The 14399-nt window shown below is 42.0% G+C and overlaps 1 protein-coding gene and 1 long non-coding RNA gene across 2 annotated transcripts; one reads left to right on the forward strand and one right to left on the reverse strand.

Moving 5' to 3' along the window:
• Nucleotides 1–1754: 1754 nt before the first annotated feature.
• LOC144506621 (uncharacterized) lies at nt 1755–2768 on the reverse strand. Its single transcript, XR_013499929.1, has 2 exons — nt 2604–2768; nt 1755–2176 (listed from the first exon to the last, which is right to left on the reverse strand). It is a non-coding gene; the product is annotated as an uncharacterized LOC144506621 (long non-coding RNA).
• Nucleotides 2170–14182, forward strand: cox17 (cytochrome c oxidase copper chaperone COX17). The gene is made up of 3 exons (XM_078232978.1): nt 2170–2391; nt 11198–11307; nt 13929–14182. Exons 1-2 carry the CDS (start codon nt 2273–2275, stop codon nt 11280–11282), a joined length of 204 nt encoding a protein of 67 aa, XP_078089104.1. The 5' UTR covers nt 2170–2272; the 3' UTR covers nt 11283–11307; nt 13929–14182.
• Nucleotides 14183–14399: the final 217 nt, after the last annotated feature.

Here is a 14399-nt window from a genome sequence, read left to right on the forward strand (position 1 = left end):
TTCTTCTGTACACGATTGTTTTTCCCATGTCACTTAAGCAAGCACTAATTTGATTTGATTTATTATTGTCACATGCATTATCATACAGTGAAAAGTATTGTTTCTTGCCCGCTAAACAGACAAAACATGCCGTTCATAGAGAAGGAAATGAGAGTGCAGAATGTAGTGTTACAGTCATAGCTAGGGTGTATAGAAAGATCAACTTAATGCAAGGTAAGTCCATTCAAAAGTCTGACAGCAGCAGGGAAGAAACTGTTGGTACGTGATCTCAGATTTTTGTATCTTTTTCCCAAAGGTAGAAGGTGGAAGAGAGAATGTCCGGGGTGTGTGGGGTCCTTAATTATGCTGGCTGCTTTGCCGAGGCAGCGAGAAGTGTAGGCAGAGTCAATGGATGGGAGGCTGGTTCACGTGATGGATTGGGCTACATTCACGACCTTTTGTAGATCCTTGCGGTCTTGTGCAGAGCAGGAGCCATATCAAGCTGTGATATAACCAGAAAGAATGCTTTCTGTGTGCATCTGTAAAGGTTGGTGAGAGTCGTAGCTGACATGCCAAATTTCCTTAGTCTTCTGAGAAAGTAGAGGCATTGGTGAGCTTTCTTAACTATAGTGTCGGCATGGGGGGACCAGGACAGGTTGTTGGTGATCTGGACACCTAAAAATTGAAGCTCTCGAACTTTTCTACTTTGTCCCCATTGATGTAGACAGGGGCATGTTCTTCTTTATGCTTCCTGAAGTCGATAACAATCTCCTTCGTTTTGTTGACACTGAGGGAGAGATTATTGTTGCTGCATCAGTTCACCAGATTTTCTATCTCATTCCTGTACTCTGTCTCGTCATTGTTTGCGATCTGACCCACTACGGTGGTGTCGTCAGCAAACTTGAAAATCGAATTGGAGGGAAATTTGGCTGCAGTCACAGGTGTATAAGGAGTATAGTAGAGGGCTGAGAACACAGCCTTGTGGGGCACAGGTGTTGAGGATGATTGTGGAGGAGGTGTTGTTGCCTATCCTTACTGATTGTGGTCTGTGAGTTAGGAAGTTCAGGATCCAGTCACTGGTTGGCGACTGAAAAATACCTCTTCAGACAGCTGTACTCATTGGTTCCCCCTTCATCCAATTTATTTTATTTTTATCCCAATTTCATTTTCTAATCTTGATTTCCCTCAATTCTTAACAGGTGAAGCAGCTGAAGACAGTTGTAGCTGGGACACTACCCTGTGGAACCTCTGTAGTAATGTCCTGGAGCTGAGATGATTGACCTCCAACCACCTTGCTTTGTGCTAGATATGACTCCAACCAGCAGAGGGTTTTCTCCCCGATTCCCATTGACTCCAGTTTTGCTGGGATTCCTTGGTGCCATACTGAGTTAAATGCTGCCTTAATGTCAAGGGCAGTCACTCTCACATACCAACTGACACAAGAACAGCTTCTTCCCTGCTGCCATCAGACTTTTGAATGGACCTACCTCACATTAAGTTGATCTTTCTCTACACCCTAGCTATGATTGTAACACTACAAAGCAAGGGCACATGAAGTGAGGTGAGTGCTGATGACATACATAATTGACTGTGAATTTCGTGCACTCTTTGTATCAAATCAAAGTGTAAATCTGTTTGCGGGAAGACGATAGCATGACACCAGCTGCCTTCCCATGCCATTTTACCACCCATCTCATTTTAGCCTGTCTGCAAAGACCCATCAATCATTCAATTGTTAATGTTAAGCATTCTCTATTAACTGTTAATCAACACTCTTTTTTATCTTTCTGACTTGTTACATTTTTAATGATTAATAAACTTTCTGAATTCACCAAAAAAAAGCAAAGGCCTGGTAAAATCCAACCCTGTAAGTCTTCCTAATTACGTGCACAGAAACGAGCCATTCAGCTCAACAGATGCGGTGTTCTGGGGTCCAATCCACCCTCCTCATCCAAGTTCTCATTTTCAAAAATGTTTCTGGAAATATACTTTGCCCTTGACGATTAATATGAGTAGCATTCCGCCTCATTCCTCTGAACATTTGCGGCTCCCCGCACAGTAGGTGCCGGGTCTGGATTGGGGTGTTGTGGGGCTTGTAGTCCAATCTCTCCACTCAGTTCGGATGAAGAACTACAAATCCCAGGATTCAGCGTGCCCCAGTCCCCGGACTCTGACGCGATTTGGCGTAGCATTGAAGCTGTGGGCAGAAGGTCGCATGAAGGTAGAGAAGAGAATAAAACAAATTGGTTCATAGCAAAAACAAACAGGCAATTCAATATAATTTCAGACGGAAATGTCTAATTTAACCGTGGCCACATCGTTGGGAACGGTGCCCGCTGAAAAGGCTGAGGAGAAGAAGCCTTTGAAACCATGTTGTGCTTGTCCTGAGACCAAGAAAGTCAGGGATGCCTGGTAATGGGAAACTTTTTCGTGGCTCTATTTATATCGGTATTTTCAGCTGCTGTGTTCTAAAAGGGCATCTAGTTCGCGTACTTTCTGAGTGGACGTACACAAGTCTGATTTGACACGAGGCTTCACCCTCAATTGAATTAATCCCACTCCTACCTGTTCACTACATCCTCTAATGGCAATTATACAGATTGAACCTCTCAATGTACACTTACACTAATAACTGCAAGATTATTAGAAGGGCGGGCGGAAATGTCCGACTTTTTTTCAGATGATACGCTTTGAAGTTTATCACTGAACTGTGGACGGCCAGAACTTCCTATCCTCATCAACTCAGCCAGATTACAACATCAGCCATTGCTTCCGCAAAACTGTTGAACGGTTTACGTCACGGGGTGCAAGTAATTTGTAAGGAAGGGAGGAGCATGTGGGTCCGGTGAGAAAGACAGGGAAGGTCCAAAGGAGAATTGTTTAAAGTGGTAAACTGATTTTATAGCGGAGGATCCCAGACCCATAAGTCTCAGTGGAGGAGGTTTGTTGAAGGTAACAGGTGAAGAGAGCAGTTATAAAGCATACCAGTATCATGGGCTTTATTAATTCATGATGTGGAGATTTTGCATTCTAATCAGTATTCTGTAATTTGATTTCTGTGTCTGTTTGCACTGTTTGAGAACAGATAACCACTCCATCTGATGAAGGAGCTGTGCTCCGAAAGCTTATGGTATTTGCTACCAAATAAACCTGTTGGACGTTAACCTGGTGTTGTGAGACTTCTTACTGTGCTTTATTAATTCAGGCATAGAGTACAAAGAGCAAGGTGGTTAAACTGAATTTATACAAGACACTAGTTAAACCTCAGCAGGAATATTGTGTACGGTTCAACGCTATAGGAAGGATGTGAATGCATCGGAGAGAGTTCAAAAGAATGGTTCTAAGAATGAGAAACTTCAGTTATGAGGATAGATCAGAGAGGCTGTTCTCCTTGGAGAGAAGAAGGCTAAGAAGAGATTTGATAGAGATGCTCAAAATCATGAGGGGGCTGGGCAGAGTAAATAGGAGAAACTGTTCCCGCTCGTAAAAGTATCAAGAACGGGAGGGCACAGATTTAAAGTGATTTGCAAAAGAAGCAAATATGATGTGAGAAAATGCTTTTTCACAAGTGGTTTGGCTCCAGAATGCTCTGCCAGGAACTGTGGTGGAGGTGGGTTCAATCGAGGCATTCAAGGGGACATTAGATGATTACTTGAGTAGAAATAATATGCGGGGATATGAGGAAAAGGCAGGGGAATGGCACTAAGCCATAATGCTCATTTGGTGAACCAGTGCTGAGATGATGGGCCAATTGGCTCCCATCTGCGCTGTAACAATTCTGTGATCCTGAGTTGGGGAGCAATGTTTGATGGTATTGGCTAAAGTACCATGGTGGAGTGAGTAGGTGACAAGGCCAACGGACAGGTGAAGTTGAAGGACAGAAAATTACAGTGACTTGGGGGCATATCCCAGAATCTGAGATCAGTGGGAAGGACTGGCATGACCAGCATATATTCGCAACTGAATGAGTTAGTTGTCAGCAAACACTTGCATAGTCTTCACGAAGGACATTGAGCGAATGTTCATGTAGTTACGTAGTAGTTTCCATTGAGGACTAACAGGGTATGGAAAAGCATCAGGGGATGAGATCCTGTCTCACCCTCTCACTGGTCAGCACTGCTATGCACATAAAGGAATTCTAAAGCAGAACCTGAAAATACTCCAGATTGTTTTGGAATCTAGAACATAGGTACAGTCTCATGATAAGGAGTTAATATTTAGGGCTGAGATGAGAAGTTTCTTCACTCGAAGGGTTATGAATCTTTGGAATTATTTACCCCAAAGGGCTATGGATGCTCCATTATTGAATACTTTTAAGGCTAGAATAGACAGACTTTTGGTGTCTTGAGGAATGAAGAGTAATAAGGAGTGGGCAAGAAGTGGAGTTGAAGCCCAAAATCAGCCACGATCGCATTGAATGGCAGAGCATGATCTCTGGTTTGTACGCTGTCCTATCTCTTGTGTTCTTGAGTAGTTGCCCTATTGATTGTGATGGTGAGATGCCTTCTTGAACTGCAGCAGTATGTGTGGTGGTGATACTCCCACAGTACTTACTGTTAGATAGGGAGTTACAGAATTTTGACCCAGCAACGGTGAAGGAATATTTGTATTTCCTGGTCGGGATGGTGTGACTTGGAGGTGGTAGTGTTCCCGTGCATCTGTTGCCCATTTTCCCCTCACTGGGTTTGGGTGGTGCTACTGAAGATACCTTGGTTAATTATAAAATAAAATGCTGGAGAAACTCAGTAGGTCTGACAGCATCTGTGGAGAGAGAAACAGACTTAATGTTTCAATTCCAATATGATTAGGCACATGTGGTGCAAATGTTACTTGTCACTTACCAACCCAGGCCTAAATGTTGTCCAGGCATTGCTGCAATGCATTATCTGAGGAGTTGTGAATGGAACTGAACATTGTGCAATCATCAGCAAAAATTCTTGTTTCCTCTGACCTATGGAGGAAAGGTGTTAAAGCAGCTGAAGATAGTTGGGCCCTGAAGAACTCTTACAGCAATGTCTTGGGTTTGAGAAAATTTGGTTCCAACAACCACCATCATCTTCCTTGTGCGAGATGTGATTCCAACCAAGGGGAAGTTTTCCCCCTCGTTCCTACTGACTTCAATTTTATTTGGGCTTCTTGATGCATACTTGGTCAAATGCTGCATTAATGTCAAGGGCAGTCACTCTTGCCTCACCTCTGTAATTCAGCTCTATTATCCCTGCATTGATCTAAGCTGTAATACAGTAACCCTGTTGGTACCCATACTGAATAGGTGAGCAAATTCATGATGTGTAACTGTCGCTTGATAGCTCTGTTGATTACACCATCCATCACTTTGTTGATGAATGACAGCTGATGATCAACATTCGACTAGGTCAGTTAGTTGGCCAGATTAGATTTATCCTGCTCTTTGTGGACAGAACACAGCTAGACAATTTTCCATTATTTGTATATTTGTGTACATTTATATCTTCTAGTTATCAATAAAACACAGCTGACCTTTCTGTTCGCCATCAAAGCTTGTACAGGGAAATTTTTGAAGTTCCAGTTGCTACTGGATTAAAGTTTAAAAAGTTAAAAGTAAAGTTTATTTATTAGTCACAAGTAGTGTTACATTAACACTGCAATGAAGTTACTGTGAAAATCCCCTAGTCGCCACACTTCGGCGCCTGTTCGGGTACACTGAGGGAGAATTTGGCATGGCCAATTCACCTAACCTGCACATCTTTGGACTGTGGGAGAAAACCGGAGCATCCGAAGGAAACCCACGGAGACATAGGGAGAATGTGCAAACTCCACACAGCATTTGGAATACTGCATCCAGTTCTGGTCGCCACACTACCAGAAGGACGTGGAGGCTTTGGAGAGAGTACAGAGGAGGTTTACCAGGACGTTGCCTGGTATGGAGGGGCTTGGTTATGAGGAGAGATTGGGGAAACTGGGGTTGTTCTCCTTAGAAAGACGGAGGATGAGGGGAGACTTAATAGAGGTGTATAAAATTATGAAAAGCATAGATAGGGTGAACGGTGGGAAGCTTTTCCCCGGGTCGGTGGTGACGTTCACGAGGGGTCATAGGTTCAAGGTGAAGGGGGGGAGGTTTAACACAGATATCAGAAGGACATATTTTACACAGAGGGTTGTGGGGGCCTGGAATGTGTTGCCGGGCAAGGTGGTGGAGGCGGACACACTGGGAACGTTTAAGACTTATCTAGACAGCTATATGAACGGAGTGGGAATGGAGGGATACAAAAGAGTGGTCTAGTTTGGACCAGGGAGCGGCGCGGGCTAATTGTTCTTTGTTTCTCGTTTCAAGGCTTCATTCTATGATCATCTCGCTGGTGCCAGTACAGAGCGAGACTGCGGATAGTTGGGAACCTGTCTCGGGGGCAGGGAATTCAGATGGTGTTCGTAAAGCAGAAGTGGAAATAAATAGGGTTGGGAAGCATTTTCTGATCAGGGCCAGTGTGATCTCCTGGACTCGTTTCGATCGCCTCGGGGTCGGAGAGGAATTTCCCTGATTTTTTTTCCCCATATTGGCCCTGGGGTTTTCACTCTGGGTTTTCGCCTCTCCCTGGAGATCACATGGTCTGGAATGGGGGGGTGGGGGTGAGTTAATAGGTTGTGATGAACAAAGCATCGTAGCTGTGAGGGACAGCTCGGTGGATAGGATATTAGGATGTAGATAGGCTGGAAAATTGGGCGGGGATTCAGGATTCAATACTGGACCGGGGAGCGGCGCGGGCTTGGAGGGCCAAAGGGCCTGTTCCTGTGCTGTATTGTTCTTTGTTCAGTCAGTGACCCAAGCTGTGAATTGAACCCGGGTCCCTGGCGCTGTGAGGCAGCAGTGCTTGCCACTATGCTGCCCCCTAATTCTAAATGACAGTGTGCAAAAACAGATCCAAGAGTCACTTCACAGCATATCAAGCCCACTTCCCTTACAACCTATATAAAAATTTGCCATATTATGGATTATATAGCATTAATCTGCAGAATTGTCGCACAAACCTCTTTAAAATAGTCTGATAAAACTATTGTTTTCATGCCTTAATTACTAAAATCTAGCCTGCAGCTCATTTATAGAGACCATTATGCCCTCATGCCACAAAACAAATTTGGTTCAAGATGAAACCTCAAGCCCAAGATTTCCAGATCATTACCTGTACTGTTATTTTGAGAATTAATTTACACAGACAAGGTCATAATGCATCTGGGGGCACTCATGAGAAGAGTACAGTGATAGTGCTGGATTTTGTTTTTAATCAAATGCTTGAATTCTGTTTCCCGTAGGCTGTACTTCCGAATGCAATATTGTTCTGGCCAAAAATGGCCAATAAGAGTAATTTTACTTTCCATTATCCACAGTAAAGTAAGTTTGAAATCATACATTTGGATAATATAGCTAGTCCCACTAGGCCTCTTTAACAAAAAATACATTCCTCTTCGAGTGAAGGGCAAGGCTAGTAGAAGTAAGGAACCCTGGATGACTTGGGATTGAGGCCCTGGTCAAGAAGAAGAAGGAGGCACATGACATGTATAAGCAGCTGGGATCAAGTGGGTCCCTTGAAGCATATAGAGGATGTAGGAGTAGAATTAAGAGAAAATTAGGAGGGCAAAAAGGGGACACGAGATAGCTTTGGTAGATAAGGCAAAGGAGAATCCAAAGAGCTTCTCCAAATACATAAAGGGCAAAAGAGTAACTCGGGAGAGTGTAGGGCCTCTTAAGGATCAACGAGGTCATCTATATGCAGATCCACAAGAGATGGGTGAGATCCTAAATGAATATTTCTCATCAGTATTTACTCTTGAGAAAAATATGGATGTTAGGGAACTTCGGGAAATAGTTACGTCTCAGGAGTGTACATATAATAGAGAAGGAGGTGCTAGAAGTCTTAAAGCGCATCAAGGTAGTTAAATCCCCGGGACCTGATGAAGTGTATCCCAGGACATTGTGGGAGGCGAGGGAGGAAATTGCAGGTCCCCTAGCAGAGATATTTGAATCATCAACAGCACAGGTGAGGTGCCTGAAGATTGGAGGGTGGCAAATGTTGTGCCTTTGTTTAAGAAAGGCTGCAGGGAAAAGCCTGGGAACTATAGGCCGGTGAGCCTCACATCTGTAGTGGGTAAGTTGTTAGAAGGTATTCTGAGAGACAAGATCTACAGGCATTTAGAAATGCAAGGACTGATTAGGGACAGTCAGCGTGGCTTTGTGAGTAGAAAATCATGTCTCATGAATTTGATTGAGCTTTTTGAAGGGGTAACCAAGAAGGTCGATGAGGGTAGTACAGTTGATGTTGTCTCCATGGACTTTAGCAAGGCATTTGACAAGTTATCGCATGGTAGGTTGTTGCATAAGATTAAAACTCACAGGATCCAGGGTGAGGTAGGGAAATGGATACAAAATTAGCTTGATGACAAGTTAGAGGGTGGTTGTAGAGGGGTTTTCTTTCCAAACTGGAGGCCTGTGACCAGCAGTGTGCCTCAGGGATTGGTGCTGGATCTACTGTTATTTGTCATTTATATCAATGATTTAGATGAGAATTTAGTAGGCATGGTTAGTAAGTTTGCAGATGACACCAAGATTGGTGGCATAGTGGACAGTGAAGAAGGTTTTCTCGGATTGCAATGGGATCTTGATCAATTGGGCCAGTGGGCTGACGAATGGCAAATGGAGTTTAATTTAGATAAATGCAAGGTGATGCATTTTGGTAGATCGAACCAGGGTGGGATTTACTCAGTTAATCGTAGGCTTTGGGGAGAGCTATAGAACAAAGAGATCTAGGAGTACATGTTCATAGCTCCTTGAAAGTGGAGTCACAGGTGGACAGAGTGGTGAGGAAGGCATTCGGCATGCTTGGTTCCATTGGTCAGAACATTGATTACAGGAGTTGGGATGTCTTGTTAACCATAGAACCATAGAAAATTACAGCTCAGAAACAGGCCTTTTGGCCCTTCTTGTCTGTGCCGAACCATTTTATGCCTAGTCCCACTGACCTGCACTTGGACCATATCCCTCCACACCCCTCTCATCCATGAACCTGTCCAAGTTTTTCTTAAATGTTAAAAGTGACCCCACATTTACCACTTTATCTGGCAGCTCATTCCACACTCCCACCACTCTCTGCATGAAGAAGCCCCCCCTAATATTCCCTTTAAACTTTTCTCCTTTCACCCTTAACCCATGCCCTCTGGTTTTTTTCTCCCCTAGCCTCAGCGGAAAAAGCCTGCTTGCATTCACTCTATCTATACCCATCAAAATCTTATACGCCTCTATCAAATCTCCCCTCAATCTTCTACGCTCCAGGGAATAAAGTCCCACCCTATTCAATCTCTCTCTGTAACTCAGCTTCTCAAGTCCCGGCAACATCCTTGTGAACCTTCTCTGCACTCTTTCAATCTTATTTACATCCTTCCTGTAACTAGGTGACCAAAACTGTACACAATACTCCAAATTCGGCCTCACCAATGCCTTATATAACCTTGATGTGGAGATGCCAGCGTTGGACTGGGGTAAGCACAGTAAGAAGTCTCACAACACCAGGTTAAAGTCCAACAGGTTTATTTGGTAGCAAATACCATCATGGTATTTGCTACCAAATAAACCTGTTGGACTTTAACCTGGTGTTGTGAGACTTCTTACTTATATAACCTTACCATAACACTCCAACTTTTATAGTCGATACTCCAATTTATAAAGGCCAATGTACCAAAGGCACTCTTTACGACCCTATCCACCTGTGACGTCACTTTTAGGGAATTCTGTACCTGTATTCCCAAATCCCTCTGTTCAACTGCACTCTTCAGAGTCCTACCATTTACCCTGTATGTTCTACTTTGATTTGTCCTTCCAAAGTGCAATATCTCACACTTGTCTGCGTTAAATTCCATTTGCCATTTTTCAGCCCATGTTGAAGTTGTACAAGACATTGGTAAGGCCACACAGGTCACTCTATTCTGGTCACCCTATTATAGAAAGGACATTATTAAACTAGAAAGAGTGCAGAAAAGATTTACTAGGATGCTACCAGGACTTGATGGTTTGAGGTATAAGGAGAGGCTGGATAGACTGGGATTTTTTTCCCTGGAGCGTAGGAAGCTTAAGCTTATAGAGGTCTATAAAATAATGAGGAGCATAGATCAGCTAGATAGTCAATATCTTTTCCCAAAGGTAGGGGCGTCTAAAACTAGAGGGCATAGGTTTAAGGTGAGAGGGGAGAGATACAAACGGGTCCAGAGGGGCAATTTTTTCACATAGGGTGGTGAGTGTCTGGGACAAGCTGCCAGAGGTAGTGGTAGAGGCGGGTACAATTTTGCCTTTTAAAAAGTGTTTTGACAGTTACATGGGTAAGCTGGGTATAGAGGGACATGGGCCGAACATGAGCAATTGGGACTAGCTTAGTCGTTTTTTAAAAAAAAGGAGGCGGCATGGACAAGTTGGGCCGAAGGGCCTGTTTCCATGTTGTAAACCTCTGTGATTCTATGACTTTATACCAACCCAGAAAAACAGGAATAGAGACTAAATTAATGGACTGAACATCTACACATGCAATCATCAACAAAAACTCTTGTTTTCTCTGATCGATGACCACTCTATCATAGAATCATAGAATACTACAATGCAGAAGGAGACCTCAAGTCTGCACCGACCACAATCCCACCCAAGCCCTATTCCCATACCCCCATGCATTTACTCTAGCTAGTTCCCCCTGACATTAAGGGACAATTTAGCCTAGCCAATCCACCTAACCCGCACATCTTTGGAGTGAGAGGAAACCGGAGCACCTGGTAGAAACCCACGCAGACACGGGGAGAATGTGCAAACTCCACACAGACATTGATCCAAACCAGGAATCGAACCTGGGTCCCTGGCGCTGAGGCAGCAGTGCTAACCACTATGCCACCGTGTCGCCCTATCTCTGACTAAGCCTCCATTTCATATTTTCAATGTTCAGCATTTAAACAATTTCTCCCTCTTTCAAAAGAATCCAGAAGTATTTCCGAAAGAGTAATTGTACAAAATTATTCTCAGAAACAAAACAATTTTATTGAGAAATGTCCATTGAATCTATTCAAAAGCATATGTGTGCTACACAAAATAATATTTATGGAAGCTTTATGGTAGCAAAAGCAGCAAGTCGGTGAACATTTTTGGCTGCTCACGGTACATATTTTGTGTTTTAATAATCTGAATCAATCTTCTTAACATTAATTCTGTTCACAGTATTATTGAGAAAGGGGAGGAGAACTGCAAAGACTTGATTGAAGCGCATAAAGAGTGCATGAGGGCATTGGGATTTAAGATTTGATGAGGCAGTGTTTTGGAGGTGTGTGGTGAGTATTATTAGTCCTTGCCTTTTTAGCACTTTTTTTTAGTGTTATTTGTCTAAATCAATCAATTTACTGTGATTTATGTGAATAACTAATAAAAATTGTAGACATTTTGAGAATATGAATAATCATGTTGAATTATTTTTCCCTTGGAAATAGGCATAGGATATAAATAAAACTATTTTTCCCTTAGAAATAGGCACAGGATATTTTAGCTATTGCTAAAATGCTTCCAAATTTGGACCAGGCACTATGTATTCAGTTTTATTATGCTTTCAATATTTAACTAGATTTTTGTTTTTAAAAGCCAAATAAGAGTGTGCTACTTTTAACAAATTTGACAAATTCACAAATTTGATTGAGTTTTTTGAAGGGGTAACCAAGAAGGTCGATGAGCGCAGTGCAGTTGATGTTGTGTACATGGACTTTAGCAAGGCCTTTGACAAGGTACCGCATGGTTTGTTGTTGCATAAGATTAAATCTCTCAGGATCCAGGGTGAGGTAGCCAAATGGATACAAAAGTGGCTTGATGACAGAAGACTGAGGATAGTTGTAGAGGGTTGTTTTTTAAGCTGGAGGCCTGTGACCAACGGTATGCCTCAGGGATCAGTGTTGGGTCCACTGCTATTTCTCATTTATATTAATGATCTGGATGAGAATTTAGTAGGCATGGTTAGTAAGTTTGTAGCTAACACCAAGATTGATGGCATATTGAACAGTGAAGAAGGTTGTCTCAGATTGCAACGGGATCTTGACCAATTGGGCCAGTGGGCTGACGAATGGCAGATGGAGTTTAATTTAAATAAATGCGAGGTGATGCATTTTAATCGATCGAACCAGGGCAGGACTTACTCAGTTAATGGTAGGGTGTTGGGGAGAGTTATAGAACAAAGAGATCTAGGGGTACATGTTCATAGCTTCTTGAAAGTGGAATCACAGGTGGACAGGGTGGTGAAGATGGCATTCAGCATGCTCGGTTTCATTGGTTAGAACATTGAATACAAGAGTTGGGATATCTTGTTGAAATTGTACAAGACATTGGTAAGGCCACACTTGGAATAGTGTGTACAGTTCTGGTCACCCTATTATAGGAAAGATATTATTAAACTGGAAAGAGTGCAGAAAAGATTTACTAGGATGCTACCAGGACTTGATGGTTTGAATTATAAGGAGAGGCTGGATAGACTGGGACTTTTTTCCCTGGAGCGTAGGAGGCTTGGGGGTGATCTTATAGAGGTCTATAAAATAATGAGTATAGATCAGCTAGATAGTCACTATCTTTTCTCAAAGGTTGGGGAGTCTAAAATTAGAGGGCACAGGTTTAAGGTAAGAGGAGAGAGATACAAAAGGGTCCAGAGGGGCAATTTTTTCACACAGGGTGGTGAGTGTCTGGAACAAGCTGCCAGGATAGTGGTAGAGGCGAGTACAATTTTGTCTTTTAAAAAGCGCTTAGACAGTTACATGGGTAAGATGAGTATAGAGGGATATGGGCCAAATGCAGGCAATTGGGACTAGCTTTGTCGTTTTTAAAAAAAGGGCGGCATGAGCAAGTTCGGCCAAAAGGCCTGTTTCCATGCTGTAAACCTCTATGACTCCATAACAGGAGTATCACAGTCTTAACAAACATTTGCATATGAATATGTTTTATAATGTTGCTTGGCTTGGGTATACTATCTGAAGAACTAAATCTAGCTTGGGTCTCGTAGCTTCCTATCTCACTTTATGTCATCGATTCTTTGTTCGAATATATGGAGGGAGAGAAGAGAAGCCAGCCAATCTTGGGGTGGTGGATGTTGAAGAACATAACTATTAGACTTTAATGTGCAGTTAAGTTTCTTGCAGTCATACAAGTTTACCTTAAATGGATTGAAATATTTAGTAATCAGCTCTTGTTATTTTAAAATTGAAATTCAATTTCATTTTGATGTAGTTTGTTTTTTGAAAGAGTTGATTCTCTTGACCTCTTTCTAGTTGCACATCTCATCTCTCAAGTAGCAATAATTCTGTCTTGGCTACTTGTAGACAAGGGGTCGGGACACCTTGGAGTCGTAGAGGTGTGTTGCAGTCAGAGAGAAACTTATTTTTCACAACCACAGTAATACTTTGACAAAATAAGAAACATAACTTACTTTCCAACTCTCTGGGTGCTCTTGACATCCATTGAATGTTGGCTTTTCTTTTAGGGTGCAGGCTATGATCTTATCAATGACCTGAACATGCTAACATTTTTACAATATGTCCATTATGTTTAAAATGCAATATATCTTCAACCTTTAATACTTGTGAATCTTCCATTAACTGTGCCTGTGTGCTTGAAATCCAATATAAGTAGAGAAGTGCTCCACTATAGTTTGAACTTTTTTATTTATTGATGGAATCTTTTGTCCACAGCCTTACCCAATATCCAGGTGTTGGTCCTTACAAGGATCAGCACAATAACCAGATTGTTCTTCACTTGGAAACAAATGAAATTAGTTAGTTTGATGGAACACTGACCTGGCCAATTTAAATTGTGAATTCAATACCTACAGGAATGTTGGGATAATTTATGCTAGATAAACATATTTTTGTGATTTAACCACATTACACCTGTCTGAAAATTATGCATTTTTTTCACTAAACAGGATTGCGTCTTGGATTAAATTAATGTGTGCTGTGCTGCCTGAAGTTGAATGAAGATGAGTTGTATGTGGATACATTGCTACACAAATGAACTGTTACACCAAAAGCTGGAACTGAAAACTCATCTTCAGTGATTTGTTCCAAAAATTAGTCAGATGGTCACTATTATTTCTGCTTTTCCTTGTCCAGTTATATACAATCAAAGATACTTGAAAATTTGTATGATTTACCCTTTAATAAAAGTTTGAAAATGTCACTCTGATCTTACTTAATTTTGTGTAGGGTTGGCAAACCTTCCATTTATTAACATATTATGATTCTATTTTCAAGTTGCGTATTCTGTCATAAGCTTGTATTACAAAATTCAGCAGCATTACTGTAGAAACACTACCTATACCGTAGAAATACTTCTGTAGCTGGGTTTGCAACTGGATGGTTATTAAACTAGATACTTGTACTGCATGAAAGAATGT

The sequence above is a fragment of the Mustelus asterias genome, chromosome 17 (assembly GCF_964213995.1).
Source record: "Mustelus asterias chromosome 17, sMusAst1.hap1.1, whole genome shotgun sequence".
Classification (NCBI taxonomy): Eukaryota; Metazoa; Chordata; class Chondrichthyes; order Carcharhiniformes; family Triakidae; genus Mustelus; species Mustelus asterias.